The 20,212-nt window shown below is 36.9% G+C and overlaps 1 protein-coding gene across 1 annotated transcript; it reads left to right on the top strand.

Annotated features, from left to right (window-relative positions):
- Window positions 1-17,849: 17,849 nt before the first annotated feature.
- LOC118708015 (ubiquitin-conjugating enzyme E2 D2-like) lies at window positions 17,850-19,261 on the top strand. Its single transcript, XM_036418900.1, has one exon. The coding sequence runs from the start codon at window positions 17,951-17,953 to the stop codon at window positions 18,392-18,394; it is 444 nt and encodes a 147-aa protein (XP_036274793.1). The 5' UTR covers window positions 17,850-17,950; the 3' UTR covers window positions 18,395-19,261.
- The last annotated feature ends 951 nt before the right edge of the window (window positions 19,262-20,212 follow it).

Below are 20,212 nucleotides of genomic sequence, written 5' to 3'. Positions count from 1 at the left end.
GCAATGCATCTGTGCTTAGATCCTAAAAATCCTATGTCCGAGTAGAAAGAGTTAAAATCAAATACAAAACAATATGTAGCACAATTGGTAGAATCCATTTCCTAGTAGATCACAGTAAGTAGCAGCACACCATCAAATCTGCTAGGCAACTACAAAAAGTTATACATTTAAAATTTATATATGTGCCCTGACCAGTGTGTGACAGCCTGTGCATCCAAAGGTTGCAGGTTTGATTCTGGATTGGGGGCTCCACCCACAGTAGGAGACATGCAGGAGGTGGCCAATAAGACATTTATCTCTCACATCAATTGCGCTCTCTCTCTCTCTCTCTCTCTCTCTCTCTCTCTCTCTCTCTCTCTCTCTCTCTCTCCCTTCCTTTCTCACTCTTAAAATCAATAAAAAAATCTTTTAAAATTATATATGTAAAAATGTTAGAAAGCCACAGAAACTGAGAGGATAGGTGAAATTGGCTATTTTTCCTTTCTTGGATATTTGTTGACTACTTGTATAGCACAATGGACTGTAGACTGGGGTGAAAATGTAAAGCACAATCTTTCACTAATCTTGCAGGGCTCAAGAGAGAGATAAAGATCCTCCCTCAGGACCTTTGTCAGATTTTGAACTTAGTTGAGGTGAGACACAAAAGGGCTTGGCTCAAGTTCTCTGAGAAACAAAACTTTCAGAGCAGAGGATGCAGATATCTGCCAGGATCTCAATCAAATGTCTGAACAAAACAAGCCCTAGAAAGCATTGCATTTGAAAGGCAGTAGAATCTCTGTTTTACTGTGCTCAGGAATAAATTTCTCCTTTAGGATAATTGCAACTTCTCTATATGGCATACAAACATTATAAGGTATAGAAACATGTATTAAAAGATAAACAATAATTAAATGAGAATAAAAGATTTTGAAGTAGGTATACCAATAATGCAAATGTTGGAATTAGGAGAAAAATACTTTAAAATAACACCATACAAATGTAAGAAAATAAAGAGGTAATAATAAATGAATGCTGAAAATGTAATTTCAATATATAATGTAATTTGTTAATAAAAAATAAAAGAAACATTCTAAAACAGAAAAACTATAATTTTAAAAATTAAGGATTCCTTTGATAGGGATAATAACAGATTAGAGGTAATGAAAAACATAATTTTGAACTCAAAGACAGGCAAGTTGAAATTACCTATCTGGAAGAATAGAGAGAAACATAATGAAAGAATGCGTCAGAGAATGGGCCAGCTGGGATAAAGTCACATTGCCTAGAATATTTGAAAATGGAGGTGTAGAGGAAGATGAGAAAGGTAGTCTGAGATGAAGGATGATATTTGGAGGCTTCCTAGGATGGCACTTCAGTACACTGCCTGTGAGAGAGAGAAGAGAAGTAGAATGAGCAAATGGGAAGCTTAAATTGGGATTCAGTTATAGCATAGGCCTCATCTAATTCCAGTAGGAGCATGGCTCTTTATAATTGTCCAGATTGAAAAAAATGATTGTCCAGATTGAATTGTCCAGATTGAGAAAAGCCAGACTCATTGAACAGCCGTTGTGTACAGGCTGCAGTTCCTTGACAAAGAAGGATCCCTTTGGCTGATGAAGGTTCCCACAAGATTAATCTGTAAGCTGTCTACCAGCATCCAAACACCCCTAGCATTCAAACACCCAAGCATCTGGGAGAATGAGAGTAAAGATGGATTTGAGCATCCCTGCAGAATATGGACTATGGTCTACTTTTTGTAAGATAAACTTTCAATATTTATTCGCTACTATGGCTAGGAACAGAAGACACTTCCAATGTCTTTCTTACTATGATACCTTTTACACCCCAGGCCAAAGAATTAATGCAAATTTTCTGCCAACTAACAAATATATCCATACAAATATAAATTCAAAAATGAAGAAAATCATCACTGTATTGTCCATTGATCAAATGGAGCCACTGTATTTTAGATTTTGACTGGGAATCCATTCATTATATTTCCTGTACAGTGGAAGATTCAATCTTCTCTGCTATCACCTACCAGTCAGTCTAACCAGCAAGTCACAATGACACCTCAATACCCTGAGATCAATAATATCTTGGCATTGTTCTTTCCCCTGCATTTTTATACATGAATTAATGGCCATTGATTCATTTGGAGGATTGAGAAATCATTCTGGAATATACTGTATATTCTTGGGAAATTCAAGGACCATTAGAGACTTTTCAACTTAGAGAACAGTTCAACTATATTTTGTTGTTCCCAAGTGGAAAAACCAAAGTGCTAATGAGAGGGAAATATCATTTTAGAATTCCTATTACCAAATTACTGTTTTCAGCTAGCGAATACCTGCTTTTATTTTTTTTTTAATAAGAGTCTTCCTCTGCCAACTTACAAAAGAAAATGGCTAAGTGCTTCCATACAATATTGAAACTGTCTTCCAATATCTTCTAAAGGTTAGCACAATACTGAAAACCTTTTTCATATTTACTGTGAGATTCTTAATCATAATGGTATTAAATTATAAATCCCATGAGAACAGGGGTTGACTGTATCATATTTATTTCTGTTTTCAAGTACCTGGCATAGTGCCTGACAAGGAAATTTTCAACAAATATTTACTGAGTGAATAAAGGGATACACAAATGAATGAATAAAGATAGCAAAATATCTGACTTAAATCACAGATTATTAAATGTTAATTTTATTTCCATTGTATAAATTGAAGAAAACTTGTCTCCTGAAATTAATGAAAAGTATATTATAGTAATACGTAGCAAATTACACTTAAAATTGTTATGCCTGGTCATTGAATATTTTATAAAAGAAAAAAATACTAAAATTAAAGATGAAAATATTATATTTATTAAAATATGGAAAGAAAAATAATTCAGTTCATATTGTCATAAGAGGAGAATTCTGTAATGGCCAGTGAGGCATAAGGACCCTGGTTAAAAGAATGTTGTTGTTTTTTCAAAAAGAAAATACCCCTGGACTGCTCTTTTGTGTAAATATTATGGCTGATCTCAAAGGAAACATATGGAAGGAAAATGTGAAGTTTCTGCAGCTTATAGGACAATGGGGCTATAAACTTAACAGTGTATGTTATCAAGAAATCTCATTGGAGACCAGTTTTGTTTATTTCCTATCATCTATAAATCGTTACCTCAATGCTCACCTCTTCTCCACAGGACCATCCTGGCTATTGCAGTGCATTAGATGCCATTCTTTACAGTTCAAATTCAAATTTTTTCAATATGTTAAGGTAATTTCAGAGAAAGAACCAGTCAATTCTAGATGCATATGTAGCTAAGCTTAAAATCAAATTTCCAAAACCAAATGGGTATAGAAAAATGGCTTCTGAACCATTTTACAGGGTGGGCTGAGAGACCCCCTCCCCCAAGTGCATGGATTTCATGCATTGGGCCTCTACTGATTGTATCTAAAAGATTAATGTTATCTTAAATTGCTGCTACAATAAAAGCCTAACATAGCAGGCAATCAAGGCTGTCTGGTTCCTTTGCCAGGCAGTCCCTTAACCCTCTCTTTCACAGCAAATGTGTTGCAGCAATCCATTCATCCGTCACTCAGGGTCTGCTGGTCAGCCCTGGCCGGGAGTGCAGGAGGCAGCCAATCAATGATTCTTTCTCATCATAGGTGTTTCTATATCTCTTTCCTTCTTCATTCCTCTCTGAAATCAATAAAAATATATTTTTAAAAAGCATTTATTGTCATGGGTACACTAAGTCATATCTCTAAATATAAGGGTGTTCAAGAATACCTGGATCCACTACTAATATTTTCCCAAGATGATTTATTAAAGTTTGATGTAAAGATATGTTATGGTAAACAAGGTACAGATACCATAACTTCCTTGGCATAACCTTCAGGTAGGATGTATGAGGCTCAAGGAAAGGAACATTGTAGAATGGGATTGAGTGTTATAAATCCTTAAACCCACTCTGAGAATGCATTCCATTTATTGCAGCTTTCTACAACAGGACAGCCCAGGGGACACCATCTTCAGTAGAGGACAAAGAAATATACTAGCCATGGGGACATGAGGGAATAAGGTGGTGCTCACTGGCAACTTTAAGAACTTGGAGTTATTTGCCCATGTAGACTAGAGTTAATGGTAGAAGTTTGGTACATAGAATTGAACACTAGCATTCTGGAATGACAAAAGCCCAATAACATCACATATAAATCAGAGGCAAGACCTGAACAAAGATCATGGTGCCTTGGTCCACAAGAATGTACAGTGTTAATTAATAATAGATTTAATACCCTTGAGGAAAAAAATAGGTAGATGACCAAATATGGTAAATATCAGCTGAGTTACTATTGATCAAATATGATATTAAATATTTCAGAAATCTGATGATAGCCTCTGCACTGAAAAGTGACACTCCTCTAGTTCCATTTCTAAGCATGGAAAGACCGTTCTCATTCAGAATCCTTTCTGTGCAGTTGGCAAAGGGAAAAGGAGGCTTGAATTGATTCTAGGGTAGAGTGCAGAAGGCTGGTGTTTGGAGTTGAAGACTGATTATAGATAAAAGCAAAAAAGAAATAGCTAGCTGAATAGAATAATGATGGAGATATAGAGCTCTATTTTCATGTAGCATTCTGATCTTCACATGATTCTGAGAGCTTAATGTATGGATTTATTGGTTTGTCAGAGTGCAGTATCCTCCTTAGCACAGTAGGCAGCCATTCTTTTTCTTCTTGTACTTTCCCTTTAACTTTATTAAGTTTGAGGTATAAGATGTACTAGTCTACATTCACATATTCACAATCTATGCCAGTGTAAGCTTTTAGTTAGAATACTAAATTTACCAAACTTACAAATTACAAAATGGTTTGTTGAAATGTCAAATTAAACAAGTAAGTTGGTGATATTTTAGAAAAGTTTAATATATGCATCAGGCATTTGGCGAGTTGATGGTCACTCTGAATACAACCAAATCTCAGTTTCTTAGAAGCCTTTGCATTTAAATGTAAAATATATATTAAAAAACTTAGTCTCTTCCAGGTGGAATCACCCATTTGAAACAATATTTTTAAAATCAGAAATAGGAGGACATGCCTTGACCATTTTGATGAGAGTGGTACAGGGTGATTGGATTAAAAAAGCCATCATTGACAAAGCTCTTAGTAAAGAAATCATGTACTAAGGAATTTGCATTATCTGGTCCAAAGGTGGTGACATTGCTTCTAAGTAGAAGTGTAAATTAATTATCTTTTCTGGCTTCTAGACTTTTTTTTAAGTCTAATTATGTAGATTTCATTGCAGATCTGTGAGCTATTTCATATACTAATACTTCACTTATGTCTAAAGAAGATAGCATAAGTTGTTGTTTTCTATTGGGTTGATGAAATAGTTCAGCCAGGTTTAAATAACCGTGTGGAGGAACCTTTCAAAATAGAAGGTTTCAGCGAATGTGTCAGGTTCGATGATTGCTTAAAGTTATTGACCAAACTTTTTAAGTGATTGACCAAACGGTGGAGACTTCCAGATGAAGCTGGGGCTACAACCAAGGGATCAAGGCAGCTGCACATGGTTTCAAGACAGGGATTGAGGCAGCAGCCCATGGCTTTGAAGGCATACTCTTGCACAAGTTTCGTGCACTGAGCCTCTAGTGATTCAATACCTTCAAATAGCCACATACAAATTAATTATCCTTAAATTTATTCAGAATTTTAGGTTGTCATTTTGATTTCCTTGTATTGGTTTACAAATAAAATGTAAAATTATCCTTTTTAACTGTGTAAAGGAATGCCTTAGTGACACACATAAGGAAGAATAGATATCAAACCACAGCATTAGCCAGGGAAACATGTGTGAAGTTTCTTGATCAGTATCAGGAATTTTACATGTTCTGAAATACAAAGAAAAGGGGATCCTTAAACAAAAATGCCTGCCTCGTATCTTCCGAGCATTGAGACGATGTCAATGCCAACCATTTACTTGTAAAGGTCTTATAAGCGACCATTTTTGAGGCATGACCTAAATTCATATAGCAAAACATGTCATCTTCAATCCATCAGATTATCTTATGGTGATTTTTAAGTTCTGATGAAATAAAAGTGTAAGGCTTCACCAACAGAACTGAGATTAAGTATGGGCATATGCCTTCCTGATCTTCCTTTTATTGGAAACTCTCAAAATTATTTCGTGACAGCGATCCATCACTGCACAAGCAGGTGTGGTAAGAGAGAAAAAGAAAGACACATGTGATCCAAACACCTCTGATAAAAAGAAAGTCTTTATAGAGGTATACTTAATATGTAAAGGGGCATTCGAGATGCAAACCAACATGTGTGTATAGGCAGGAAATGTATATATTTTGATTGATGTGGTGTTTCTCTCCACACCCCGCCTCCCAGCAGGAGGAGCTGATGCTGCCGCTGAAACAATGGAATCACACCTCATTAACTCTACAATTTCAACTCCCCTAATCTGTATCCTCTGCACCTGGTTCATTGTCTCCATTTACTCAACCAATTTCCACAGGCTAGAGTTACAGCCTTAACTGGCTGCTGGCCAGAAATTAAACAAAGGGAAGAATGAGGGACTCCCTCTGTACACATGCCTCCCCAACACAACACCAGATAGGGGAAGAAAAGAAAAAAAAGTTTGAATCATGATAGCCTTAAAAACACAGACAAAATGCATGCCGTTATTGCTTACAATATCTTAACTTTACAAAGTTCGTTTAATTCTCATTTCCAAGAGTTACCTTTTGAATCCTGAGGTGGCTTTTAACTTGCAAGGGATTTAATTGATCGCATAAATTCTGCATTGCAGGTTTAGTGAATAAGTAGGCCTGGGCTTTCCTATAGTCAGCATTATTGCTGGAGTGTTTTGGTATCTGTTAGAAAGTTTTACACATATTTTTATATGAGAGAGGTGCATCTGTGGAAATTTTTGTGTGGAGTGTTAGGAATTATGGTACATATGCAAACTTGTTTATAAAATATGCAAATCGCTTGTAGTTATTAATACTAACACCTGTCTACACCGTGTGGTGTGTTACCCATAGAGAGAAAATGTGTGTATTTGCTGTAATGTAGTGATGTGCTAACTTGAATTTTTCAACAATTCATTTTTTTTACCCTCCTGCAAGTTTTAGTTTCAGCTTCCAATTTGAGAGAATAAAAACAGAATGTACTGTGGTTTTATGAATAGATTTCTAAGAAAACAGGGTTTGATAAATGTAGAAAAGTAATTGAGAACAAAACAAATTTTGGTGTGCAGAAGGTAATTTGGATTTTCAATGCTTCTCATTCAACTAATTATTACAGTCATTTTTTTCTCTCTCCAGGCTTCTTCTACCTTATAGAGCAATTTTCTTATAGTTTATGCAGTAGTAATCCACACTATAGATAAAGAATAAACGAGTTAAATAATAGAGGTGATTGGAAGATGAAAAACTAAATATTTCTACATAAGAAGTTTAGAAAAATTCACTTTCCAGAAGACAATTCCAGCTCTTAAAATATAGGCCTGTATGTATTTTGTTTTCAGAAAAGGAAGAGAGAGGGAGAGATAAATAGAAGCATCAGTGATGAGAGATAATCATTGATCAGCAGCCTCCTGCACGCCCCTTATTGGGGATTAAGCCCACAACCCAGGGATGTGCCTAACCAGGAATCAAACCCAAGACCCTTCAATCCTTGGGGTAAATGCTCTAACCACTGAGAAAAACCCACCAGGACTGGAAACCATTTTAGTTTAGACCGCAATGAGAATTCATTAGGCTGCATGCATAATTTGGAGTGTTTTCTTTTTAAATCTTCACTAATAGTCATCAGGGTAAAAATCATTGTATATAAATCAAGCCAAAAAATCAGTAGAAACAGGCATTCTGATGGTGTGCAATGGGCAGTGTTTTTAAGCTTCTGCAGGGGGATAGTTGTGTGCAATGTGTTTATGACTATTGATCCCAGGCCATTAGCTGTTCAAATTCTTTGCTTTAAGTACCTGCTATGGAGAGCAAGTAAGGCTTGACAGGGCTTCTTCCTGCACTAGTAAGACAGAAACAGGGCCCGAGACACAAAAATCAGCCAAAAGGCTACTCACTTACTAATTGTTATTTTTTTTTTTTTTAATTTTTCTTCTCCTCGCTAACCTTTGGTCAACCACAGTATTTTGATACCTATTACATTTCCAGAATTTATTTATTCTATAAGCAAAAGTTTATAAAATACTTGACTGCATTCCCCCATTCTCTCAAACCAATTTATTCTCTCTTTTAATGAGTTGGTTTTCTTACCATATATAATTGAGGTCGAATCCATGGTTGGGTTATACCACAGTTTATCAGTTCATCTGCTGAAGGACATCTTAGTTGCTTCATAGTTTTGGCAATTATGAATAAGACTGCTGTAAGCATCTGTGTGGAGGTTTGGGGGCAGTTATAAATTTTCAAATCCTTTGGTAAATGCCGAGAAGCATAAATGCTGTATCGTACAGTAAGAGGATGTTTAGTTATGTAAGATGTTGCCAAACTGTCTTTCAAAGTGGCTGGACCATTTTATATCCCCATCAGCAAGGGCTGAAAGTTCCTATTGCTTCGACATCCTCACCAGCATTTGATGTTGTCAGTGTCCTGGTTTTGGGCTACGGTATTTTAATAGGTGTGTAGTAGTATCTCATCATTTGGTTACTTTAAATTCTAAGACTGTTTAGTCATTTGTTTATTTAAAAATGTTAAATATATTTTTTATTGATTTCAGATAGGAAAGGAGAGGGAGAAAGAGATAGAGACATCAAAGATGAGAGGGAATCATTGATGAGAGGGAATCATTGATCAGCCGCTTCCCACTCACTGGGGACTGAGCCACAACCCAGGTGTGTGCTCTGATAGAGAATTGAACCCTGATCTCCTAGTTCATGCTCAACCACTGAGCCACACTGGCAGGCTACTTGTTTAAAATTTAGAGTAAAGAACATTATGGTAAGAAAAACACATTCAGTCTTTGTTGGTGTGACTCTTAACCAAGGGAAACATTGCAAATTCCTAAATTAATCAGTTAATGTACTTGAGCAATTATTTTACAAATATTCATACCAGCATGAACTCAGAAGCACATATGCTACATTAATGTAAATACTAGAGGCCTGGTGCACAAAATTCATGCACTCTGGGAGGTCCCTCAGCCCAGCCTGCACCCTCTCATAGTCTGAAAGCCCTAGGGGAGAGACTCCCACCACCACCACTGCACTTGCTAGCCATGAGCCTGGCTTCTGGCTGAGCAGTGCTTCCCCTGTGAAAGCACACTGCCACCAGGGGGCAGTTCCTGCATTGAGCATCTTTCCCCTGATGATCAGTGAGTGTAATAGTAACCAGTTGTTTTACTATTTGGTCGATTTGCATATTAGCCTTTTATTATATAGGGTATGTAAAATGTTGTTCATTATTTCAATTGCATTTCCCTTGTATGATATGATGTAAAATTTTTTTTATATATGTCTGTCCTCTGTATATCTACTTTGTTTGGGTATCTCTTAAGGTTTTTAGGCCATTTTTTAGTTGGCTTGTATGTTCTCTTATTTTTGGAATGTAGGAGTTATTTGTATTTTGGGTGGACAATCCTTTATCCAATGTCTTTTACAATGTTTTCTTACAGTTGTGGCCTGTCTTTATTTTAACAGTGTGTTTAATGGAGCAGAGGATTTAATTTTAGTGAAGTCCAGCTTATCAATTCTTTCTTTCATGGATCTTGCCATTGATGTTGTATCTAAAAAGTCATCTCCAAACCCAAAGTAATGTACACTTTCTCCTCAATTATCTTCCAGGAATTTTGTGGTTTGGCAGTTTACAGTTTAGTCTATGTTCCATTTGAGCTAACATTTGTGAAGGCTTTAAGGATTGTGTCTAGATTCATTTTCTTTTATTTTTTTTCAGGTGGATTTTATTTGTTCCAATACTATTTGTTGTAAAGACTCCTTTCATTGTTTCTTTGTATTGTTTTCTCTTCTTTGTCAAAGGTCATTGACTACTGTTATGTGGATTTCTTTCCAGGCACTCTATTCTGTCCCATTGGCCTATTTTTGTGTTCTTCATCTAATATCCCACTGTTTTGATTATTGTAGCTTTACAGTATGTCTTGAAGTTGGAAGTGGCAGCTCTCAGGTTTCATTACTTTAAACCACTTTTTAAATTTTATTGGGAGGCAGTATGGTAATAAATTAAGCAGGAGGGTATTTGGTTTAAAGGAAGATCTGGTCTCAGTTTAGCATTAAACTTCAGCTTTTCCCCCTAGTAGCCCTATAATCTGGGCCCTAGGTAAATTACCTAGCTTTTTTAAATTTCAGCTTCAACCACTGTGGAGAACAGTATGGAGCTTCCTCAAAAAACTGAAAATGGAACTCCCATTTGACCCAGTAATTCCACTCCTAGAAATATATCCCAAGAAGCTAGAAACATCAATCAGAAAGGATATATGCACCCCTATGTTCATAGCAGCACAATTTACAATAGCTAGGATTTGGAAGCAGCCTAGGTGCCCATCAGCAGATGATTGGATCCAAAAACTATGGTACATTTACACAATGGAATAATATGCTGCCATAAAAAAGAAAAAGTTCTCATCTTTTGCAGCAACCTGGATGGAATTGAAGAACATCATGCTGAGTGAAACAAGCCAGTCAATGAAAGACAGACACCACATGACCTCACTTATTTATGGATGATAAAGAACACTATAAACTGAAGAACCAAAAGATAGATATAGAGACAGTAAAGCAACAAGCAGACTGTCAAATTACAATGGGGAGGTTGGGGAGATCTGGGGGAGATAAGAGATCAACTGAAGGACTTGTATACATGCATATAAGTACAACCAATGGACATAAAACTCTGGGGAGGGAGGTTATGTACGGAGTGGGGGGATATGTACAAAATAGGGTATATGTACAAAAATAATAATTTAATAAAAAATATTTTTAAAATAATTTAAAAATTAAAATAAATAAATAAATAAATTTCAGCTTCCTCTCCTTAAAGTGAAAATGATTGAATATTCTAAACCATTGTATTGTGAAATTAGATAAAATGATTGCTATGCAGTGTTTTGTCAGATTGTGTGTTCAAATCAAGGTGAGCTAGATCATTATTCTTGAAGGCAGCAGTTTCATTGTTATCATTAGCATCGATGAAGCATTTTTTGTATGCCATTCTGGACTCCAATTCCAGTTCTGGAGTTTGCTACACTTATGGATCTTGAGAGTATTTTGAGCATGGAATCTAAACACACCTAACAAGGCACCTGCCACAAGTATGCTCCCTCTCAAAATATTAGAGAATTGGATAAAAATCAGTCTCTCTGATATGCAATTTCCCTTTCGGTGAAAATCATGATAATAAGGGCTGCCTTTCATTGTTCTTCCCAAAATGAAATCAGAGAGTGCTTTTGTCTGCAATATTATAAGGAATGAAAAAATTACATCATTATTATTATGTTATGTGAGAAATATCTTGCCTACCAACCTTGAGGTTTTTTGTTTGTTATATTTCAAGCTGTATATTTTATAAAATGTGTTTTGTTTATGTGCAGTTTTTACTTTATATGACAGTGACCTCAGAAGTCCAAAGTACAATTTAAAAGGAGAGAGAGAGAGAGAGAGAGAGAGAGAGAGAGAGAGAGAGAGAGAGAGAGAGAGAGAGAAGTACAGAATCTCTATTTGAAACACTGGCAAGTCAGGGGTTCCTCTTATTGGAGTCATTACCCCCCTTCAAAGTACCCTTGAAGTGTCTCTGCAGAAACAACTGGAAAACCAATGATCTAATCCAGTCTTCTCATTTTCAACACAGGAAGGCTGAAAAGTGAATTTATTTCATCAAAGCTGTAGAGTGAGTTAAAGACATAACAGGAATAAACCCCACGATCCTAGACCTCTGGTTAATGCTTTTCCTAAGCATAAGGCATGAACATGACACTGGACTTGACAGTGACATTGTGCTGTGTAATTTGTATTGCAAGTTCCTGGGAGGCAAGGACAGTGGCATTTATTGTACTTTAACCAGTGCATTGGGCAGTTAATACATAACTTGCTGCTCCATTCATTTCTTTCATGGTTAAATTTATTGACTAATAGTCATTTGGTTTTATTTTGTAAAATAAAATTTTAATATATATGTTGAGTTATTATTAGAATACTCTTCAAAGTAAATGAAAATTAAAAGTTTCATAGATCAGTGTCCTAACTGGTTTGCCTCAGTGGATGGAGCATCAGCCTGTGGACTGAAGGATCCCAGGTTCGACTCCAATCGAAGACATGTGCCTTGATTGCAGGCACATTCCAGTGGGAGGCGTGGAAAAGGCAGATGATTGATGTTTCTCTCTCATCAATATTTCTAACTGTCCTTCTCCCTTCCTCTCTGTGAAAAATCAATAAAATATATTTTTTTAAAATAAAAAATAAAAGTTTCATAGGTCAGCATTCTAAATGGCCATACCACTAAGTAAAAATTAAGAAATGCATGTTCCCAATTCTCATAGTGCACATGAATATGATTGTCATTTTAAAAAAGCAGTACTTTCAATAAATTTAAACAACATTTCCCAAGACTTTACAATAGTAATATGTTTACATTAAAAAAGTTCTTTGGCATTGTACTCAAGTGACAAAGCATTTATCAACCATTCAGGGCAAATGATAATACCATTCTATTATATATATATATATATATATATGAATACATATATATATATATAATTAAATTAAAAACTATTTTCAATATTAAATGACTTAATAATCATCCTTAAAGGTGATCAAATAATGTTTGCTATTTAAGTATTTTTGGTCTATAAAATGGAATGTAATTAATGATGTATTTTATTTTTTTAAATATATTTTATTGATTTTTCACAGAGAGGAAGAGAGAGGGCTAGATAGCTAGGAACATAGATAAGAAAGAATCATCGACCGGCTGCCTCCTGCACACTCCCTACCGGAGATGTGCCTGCAACCAATGTACATGCCCTTGACCGGAATCGAACCTGGGACCTTTCAGTCCGCAGACCGATGCTCTATCTACTGAGCCAAACCGGTTTCGGCTAATGATGTATTTTTAAATGTATTGGGTAATACAAATAATTGAATATAAATATACTAGTATGAGAACTATTGGATATGTTTTACCAAAAGCAGCACCAAAATAACTTGATGAGTTATTGCTTACCATCTCCATAAATTCTTAGCAAGGGCAAATTCAAAATATTTATGAGATTTTGGAATTTTCTTTAAAATGACACTTTAATAAATTTGCTTTAATATGACACTTTAATAAAGCCTTCATTATGTTATGATCCTAAGGATCATAATGTAATAGGTTATGACTGGTGGATATAATTAGGTGAGGCAAGGGAGTCAAAGTTTTGGGTCTAAACTGTTCTTTGGTATGTTCTATTGAAAAATTTATGGGCCTTTCAGGTAGATTCTAAAATCCTAATATATAAAAACCCTGGGTCCATCATGACCAGTTGGACCAACTGGAAGTCAGTCCTGCAGTCAGCTGGACTGACTTCCAGTTGTCAGCACTGACTGTTCAACAGGCTGCAAATCAGGCCCAGAGAGAGGCCTGAAGAGAGAAGCAGGGCCTGATGCAGAGCCTGTGGGGCAGCTGTTGATCAGCACTCTTTCTCTCCAAGCTGAGCCAGCAACTGCACCCCCATTTATCTCCAGTCCTCCACTGGGGTCGCTGATCAGTCCTTCCTTTCTGGTCAGTCCCCATTGATAGTCTCAGAGATGCTGACTGGCATAGAAAGTGACCAATTAAAAATCTGGGTCAACTGTAAGGAGCCAATGGTTGACTAGGAGGCAGAGCTTTTGATGCTGACTGGAATAGAAACTGACCAATCAGAACCAAATTGGACTGCAGAAGAGGGCAGTTGGGGGTGAGATCAGGCCAGCAGGGGTCAGGCCTAAACTAGCAGTCAGACATCCCCTAAAGGGTCCTCAATTGAAGAGGGTACAGGCTGGGCTAAGGGAACACTCCCACCACCACCACCACCTGTGCATAAATTTTATGTACCAGTAAATAATAAAGTTTTTTATTTAGTAAATAAATTATTTAGTTAATAATAAAGTTATTTCCCACTTTTTTTTTTCCTGGGCAAAAGTCTGCAGAAGAAACATCATGATGATGGAGAGAATAAATAGTAAAAGTAACATTAATGAGGAGATTAAACTGTGCAGATTTAGGTGTTTTGGCTTTCAAAGGATTCACATATAAGAGAGTTAAGAGTGAAAACATGAAAAGTGAAATTGCATAATTTGACAAACTTCAAATATATAAGGATTTTTATTTTTCTCCACCAATCAACACATAGTTTTGTTTTGTTTTTGTTTTTGTTTTGTTTTTCCCCAAAAAGTTTTCTAAGGTCTGTTGAAAGCTTCCACTGAATTACTTGAAAAGTTATGGAATCTCAAGATTACTTCTTCAATGGCATTCTTGTGGACTCTAAGAGTTAATGACTTTTCACAGACAATTTAAACCTGTTCCTTCAAGTACCCCAGGGTGCCTTTGCCTCCAGCTGAAGATACCAGATAAAGAGTCCGCAGAGAAATCTGCCCTTAATCTCAGTAGCTGCTCCATTGCCTGCACATGTTCCATATCTAATCTATCTCCTATTTAATTCATCCTTTCATTCATTCAACAACTAACTCCTGGGTTCCTAGTATGGACAAGACCATATAAGCAGCACTGGGGACCAAGACAGGAAAGAGGGAAAAACAGCCCATAAACTTCCTTTCTATTGACTGGGAAAGGAAGACAAAGAACAATTAACAAGATGTGATCTAAACTATATAAAAAAGACACAGGCTGGGTCCAAAAGAGCATATAGTAGGAAAAGCAAATCCAGTGTGATCAGGCATGGTTTAAGAAAGAGTTTTTGAGGAAGTGAAGTTTAACCATGGAATATCATGATGTGTACCATATAGTCAGGTAAAATGGCAGTGGGAGAGAAAAGGCAGAGAGAATACCAGCTATAATATATAAAAATTCATATTTATTAAGTTAACAGTATTTATTTCAATATATTGTAAAACATGCCTGTTGTCACACAGTGCGAGAGAATAATACCAGTTGTGAAAGCTCTAAGACAGGAAAGAGAATAGTACAGTCATGGAGCTTGAAAATATGTGTGGAGATTGAGTTAAGAAGCAAAATAGGAGGAAAAGCTGCAGATGGAGTTGCAGAAATAGACAAGGTTAGATGATCTAGAGCCCTTTTCTAACCTGTGCCAAGAAATTCACTTTTCTTAAAGATAATGGGGAGCCATAGAAAAATTTAAGCATAGGTAGAGTTGCATATACTCTCTAAAAAAGAAGAAGAAAAAAAAAAAGCCTTCCTAGGTACAGGGGTACAGGCAGCAATTCTAAAACTGCCTTACATGTATACTAGGGATGGGCATTAAATAAATGGAGAGTGGATGGTAGAAGTCAGGTTTCTCATTGTGAAAGAAGGAAATTCAAATAAACAAGAAATGAAGGACAGAATGTATGTGGTGGCACTGAATTAAAGCTTGAGACATCAATATGAACTCATGATTAATTACATAGATGGATAGATAGGTAGGTAGATAGCTATAAAAACGATGGCAGATGTCTGTGTATTCACAGGTTAGTGAACTCATATTCTCTGGTTCTGTCTGTTGGCCTAACAACAAGGATACCCCAGAAGAAAGGTGCACAGTCAACACCCAGATCTTGGTTTCTGAATGATCTTCGCCGATACATAATCTTTGGGTAATGGCTGATTTTAGGGTTGAGGCAGAGACAATTCAAGATAAGCCTGGAGCCATCTTGTAATAATATTAACACTTTTTTAAATGAGTCTATATCAAAGGGACATAAGAACCCTCAATATCCAAAAATTGGACAATTTGAGCAACAAAATAAATGGAATATCTATATATATAAAAGCCTAAGTGACTGAACTACTTGTCGACTGGTGGCTATGACACACACTAATAACCATGGGGCAGATACTCAATGCAGGAACTATCTCCTAGTGGTCAGTCCATACCCATAGCTGTCCAACTTCCCACAGTCACTCCTCGGCATCCCCCGACTGCCAGCCCTAATGAGGACTGGGCAAGACTGCCCTGATCAGTCCCAATCACTGAGAAATTCATGCACCAAGCCTCTAGTTGGATTATAATTTTGCATACAATAATGCTACTGATATAAATAAATTACAAAGTAAACAAATAAATGTGGAAGAGAATAATTTTCTTTCAGAGGGAGTATAGATTTGTAGATACTCCCTTTAAGAATTGGGGTTGATATCCCTAATATAGTCCACACCCTGAGGGTTCACTAGATAGTGACTAGCTTTCAAAATACAAAATTAGAAAATGAAAAATTGATTAACTTACAGTGGAGAAACCTGGCAAGTAGTACTTTGAATGAGTGATGAAGATTAACATCATTAGTAACATCATGTAGCTACCATGTACCTTCCCATATGAGGTGATGACTAGGGCATTTCAACTCTGTGGTATTCTTTTCAAAATCCCATAAGATGAATCTAATGAGAAAATTAAAATAGTCATTAAAAACTCAGTTCATGGATGTTCTAGGGCACATGTGTCAAACACAAGGCCCGCGGGCCAAATCCGTCCCACCAGGCCTTGCAATGTGGCCCGCACCGCGCTGTCATCACTGCACTCCGCTGCGTTTCCATCACAATGACAGTTTATGACTGTTCAGTAAACCATTCGGCCCGCGATTTAGGCTGGATTTTAGATTTTGGCCCCTTATCTGATTGAGTTTGACACCCCTATTCTAGGGAATAACTGGATAACACTATTTAAGACCATTAGGACACAAAAACTAAGGAAAAACTGATAAAACATTATAGACTGGAGAAATATGAGGACTAAGTGAAATGTAAAACCCTGGTGTTATAGACAGTATATTTGGTTCCTTCAATAGGTTGACATCTATAATACTTTCAACAATAAAAAATAAATAAAAATAAATAATATATGTTCCAGACCTGCATTGTTCAGTGGTTGAGCCTCAACCTATGAACCAAGAGATTACTGTTTGAGTCTCAGTCAGAGCACATGCTTGAGTTACAGGAGGTAGCCAATCGATGATTCTCTCCCATCATTGATGTTTCTTTTTTTCTTTTTCTTTTTTTTAATATATTTTATTGATTTTTTTTTAAAGAGAGGAAGGGAGAAAGATAGAGAGCTAGAAACGTTGATGAGGGAGAAACATCGACCAGCTGCCTCCTGCACACCCCTCACAGGGGATGTGCCCGCAACCAACGTACATGCCCTTGACCGGAATCGAACCTGGGACCTTTCAGTCCACAGATCGACACTCTACCACTGAGCCAAACCGGTTTTGGCCCATCATTGATGTTTCTATCTCTTTCTCTCTGAAATCAATATATAATAATTATTATTATTATTATAAGTTATAATCAGTCACCAATGTGATAGCATTTGGAATACAATGAATGGAAATAACCCTTATAAAAGAGACTTCAGAGAACTCCCTTGCCCCTTCTGCCATGTGAAGACAAAATCAGAAGACAGCCATCTATGAATCGGACAACAAACCCTCATCAAAAAATCTGCTGGCACTTTGATCTTGGACATCCAATATCCAAAACTGTGAGAAATAAATGTTGTTTAGGCTGCTCTACTCAGAAAAATATTTTTATTATTTCAGCCCAAATGGATTAAGAAACATGGTTTATATCAAGAAACACTAAAAGGACCGCTGCGGCAGGCGCAGGAGCCGAGTGGGCCTCGGCCCTCAGCAGGTCCCGCCGGGCCCGCGCCTCCGAGCCCTCCATCTTCTCCTGTCGACCCTCCGAGCCCTCCATCTTCTCCTGTCGACCCGCGATCACCGAGGCGGCCTCGCTCTCCTTCGCCCCTTCCCCGTCCCTTCCCTGTCCCGGTCCCCGCGCCGGGGGCAGCCGCCACACGCCTCCCACGATGGCTCTGAAGAGGATCCACAAGGAATTGAATGACCTGGCACGGGACCCCCCAGCACAGTGTTCAGCAGGTCCTGTTGGAGATGATATGTTCCATTGGCAAGCTACAATAATGGGGCCAAATGACAGTCCCTATCAGGGTGGAGTATTTTTCTTGACAATTCATTTCCCAACAGATTATCCCTTCAAACCACCTAAGGTTGCATTTACAACAAGAATTTATAATCCAAATATTAACAGTAATGGCAGCATTTGTCTTGATATTCTGCGGTCACAGTGGTCTCCAGCACTAACTATTTCAAAAGTACTCTTGTCCATCTGTTCTCTGTTGTGTGATCCTAATCCAGATGATCCTTTAGTGCCTGAGATTGCTCGGATCTACAAAACAGATAGAGAAAAGTACAACAGAATAGCTCAGGAATGGACTAAGAAGTATGCGATGTAATTAAAGAAATTATTGGATAACCTCTACAAATAAAGATAGGGGAACTCTCAAGGAGAAAGTCCTTTTGATTTCCATTTGACTGCTTTCTATGAGCCCACGCCTCATCTTCCCCTGTGCACATGTTTACCTGATACAGCAGTGCTGCGTGTTGTACATACTTCGAACAACAAATAGAAATACTGTACTTCTGTACCAACATTGCCTCCTAGCAGAGAAGTGTGTATGTGACAAGCCAGTTCTTCAGACATAACTAGGTGTGAGACTAAAAGCTTTCCTATTGACTTAAATTTGGATAACTGCAAGTTGAGGGGTGGTGGGTATGTTGTGTGCTTGGATGGGAAAGAAAAGCCCACTGACCTGTAGGAGATGTTTTTTTAAGTGGAATCCTTTTAAACTCAAAACTGATATGAAAAGCAAGGTGAAGAACATGAAGCTGTTTCTGTATTCATTTTATGCTGAAGGACCTACATCTTAGGTGAAAGTTATGACCAACCAGATTAAAATCTACCCACATCCTGTATTTTAAGGTTGAAGTTTAACTGGATTGGAGCTATTAGTATTATATATGAAGTGTGATAGGCTTTGTTCCCACCTCTTACATTACCCCACCCTGTAATCCTCATCCTTTCGGCCCTCCTTTCTCTCTTCCATATTCTTTGGTTTGTATGTGGTTTCTCAGTTAATACATAGCTAATAGCTCTTATTTTTCTTATGTTTTTAACTGCTTAGGTCTTTCTGGATGTAAGGGTGAAAATTCATTTGATGAAAATACTTGTATATATTTAAAGACTCAGTTGCTCCTCTGGAGCTTGTACGTTCAAGAATGATTAATCTGTGTAATAAACTGATTACTACAGTCATTACATAAAAAAAAAAAAAAGAAACACTAAAAGATCATCAATGGGAAAAGTGGTGAAGTCCCAAGGAAGTCTGGAGTTTAGGTAAGAGTAATATAGTCAAGACAGTCTCTTCATTTTGACAAATGCACCAAAGTAATGTAAGATGTTAGCAATGGGGGAAAAGTGGGTATGTGTTTTACAGAAAATATTTGTATTTTCTTTTCAACTTTATGCAAAACTAAAATTGTTTCAAAATGAAAAGTTTAAATACAAATAAATAAAAGACAGCTTCATGCCTATCAAGGCCTGTAGGACACTAGAGCTCAACAGGGTCATATCTTCCCTTCACTCAGTGTTCACAGAGAGGTTTCCAAACACTGCAAGTTAATTATATTTGAACAGAGACTGGCTCTGAAAATGGTACTTGGATTTTTTTTTTTCTCTAGTGGGACAGAAAACACTTCAAAAACTGATTTGTGTTAGCTTTTAAAAAAATGTGTTTAGAATAACTGCCACAAAAATAATTATTTCAAAAAAAAAATCAATGAAAGCAAGCATGTTTTCAAAGAAGTGTTAAGGACAGAGAGAATATTATATTTGACAAGCCAGCATTAAACATCTTACTTTTTTGTAAATCTTCACAGATGTCAGCAATAACATTATTGTAGAGTACAAAAAAAATTAGTTTTAACATGAAAAACACTCAACATTATTTATTCTTTGGTGACTTTTAAGATGCAGTTGTATGGGGGATGTTTTTAACAACCACAGGGCCATTACTACACAGCATGACCATGTGCAACTGTCTTCTAATGCATTTCTCTTTCTTCCGCCAAGACCTACCTGACACTGCTCTTGTGGCTCAGTAATGAGCCAGCCAAGAGCTTGTTTCTATTCACAGAAAGGTGTTTGCAGAAGTCATTCCTGATTGATCAGAGGCAGGAGAGACAGAATACACAGTCAAGGTTTTTGCATCCTT

This window comes from Pipistrellus kuhlii, unplaced genomic scaffold (genome assembly GCF_014108245.1).
Source record: "Pipistrellus kuhlii isolate mPipKuh1 unplaced genomic scaffold, mPipKuh1.p scaffold_m20_p_1, whole genome shotgun sequence".
Classification (NCBI taxonomy): Eukaryota; Metazoa; Chordata; class Mammalia; order Chiroptera; family Vespertilionidae; genus Pipistrellus; species Pipistrellus kuhlii.
The sequence above is the reverse complement of the archived record's forward strand: the minus strand, read 5'-3'. Positions and strand labels throughout refer to the sequence as shown.

What these genes read in the sequence shown, in the direction of transcription:
- LOC118708015 (XM_036418900.1), top strand. Translation starts at nt 17,951, where the DNA reads ATGGCTCTGAAGAGGATCCACAAGGAATTGAATGACCTGGCACGGGAC.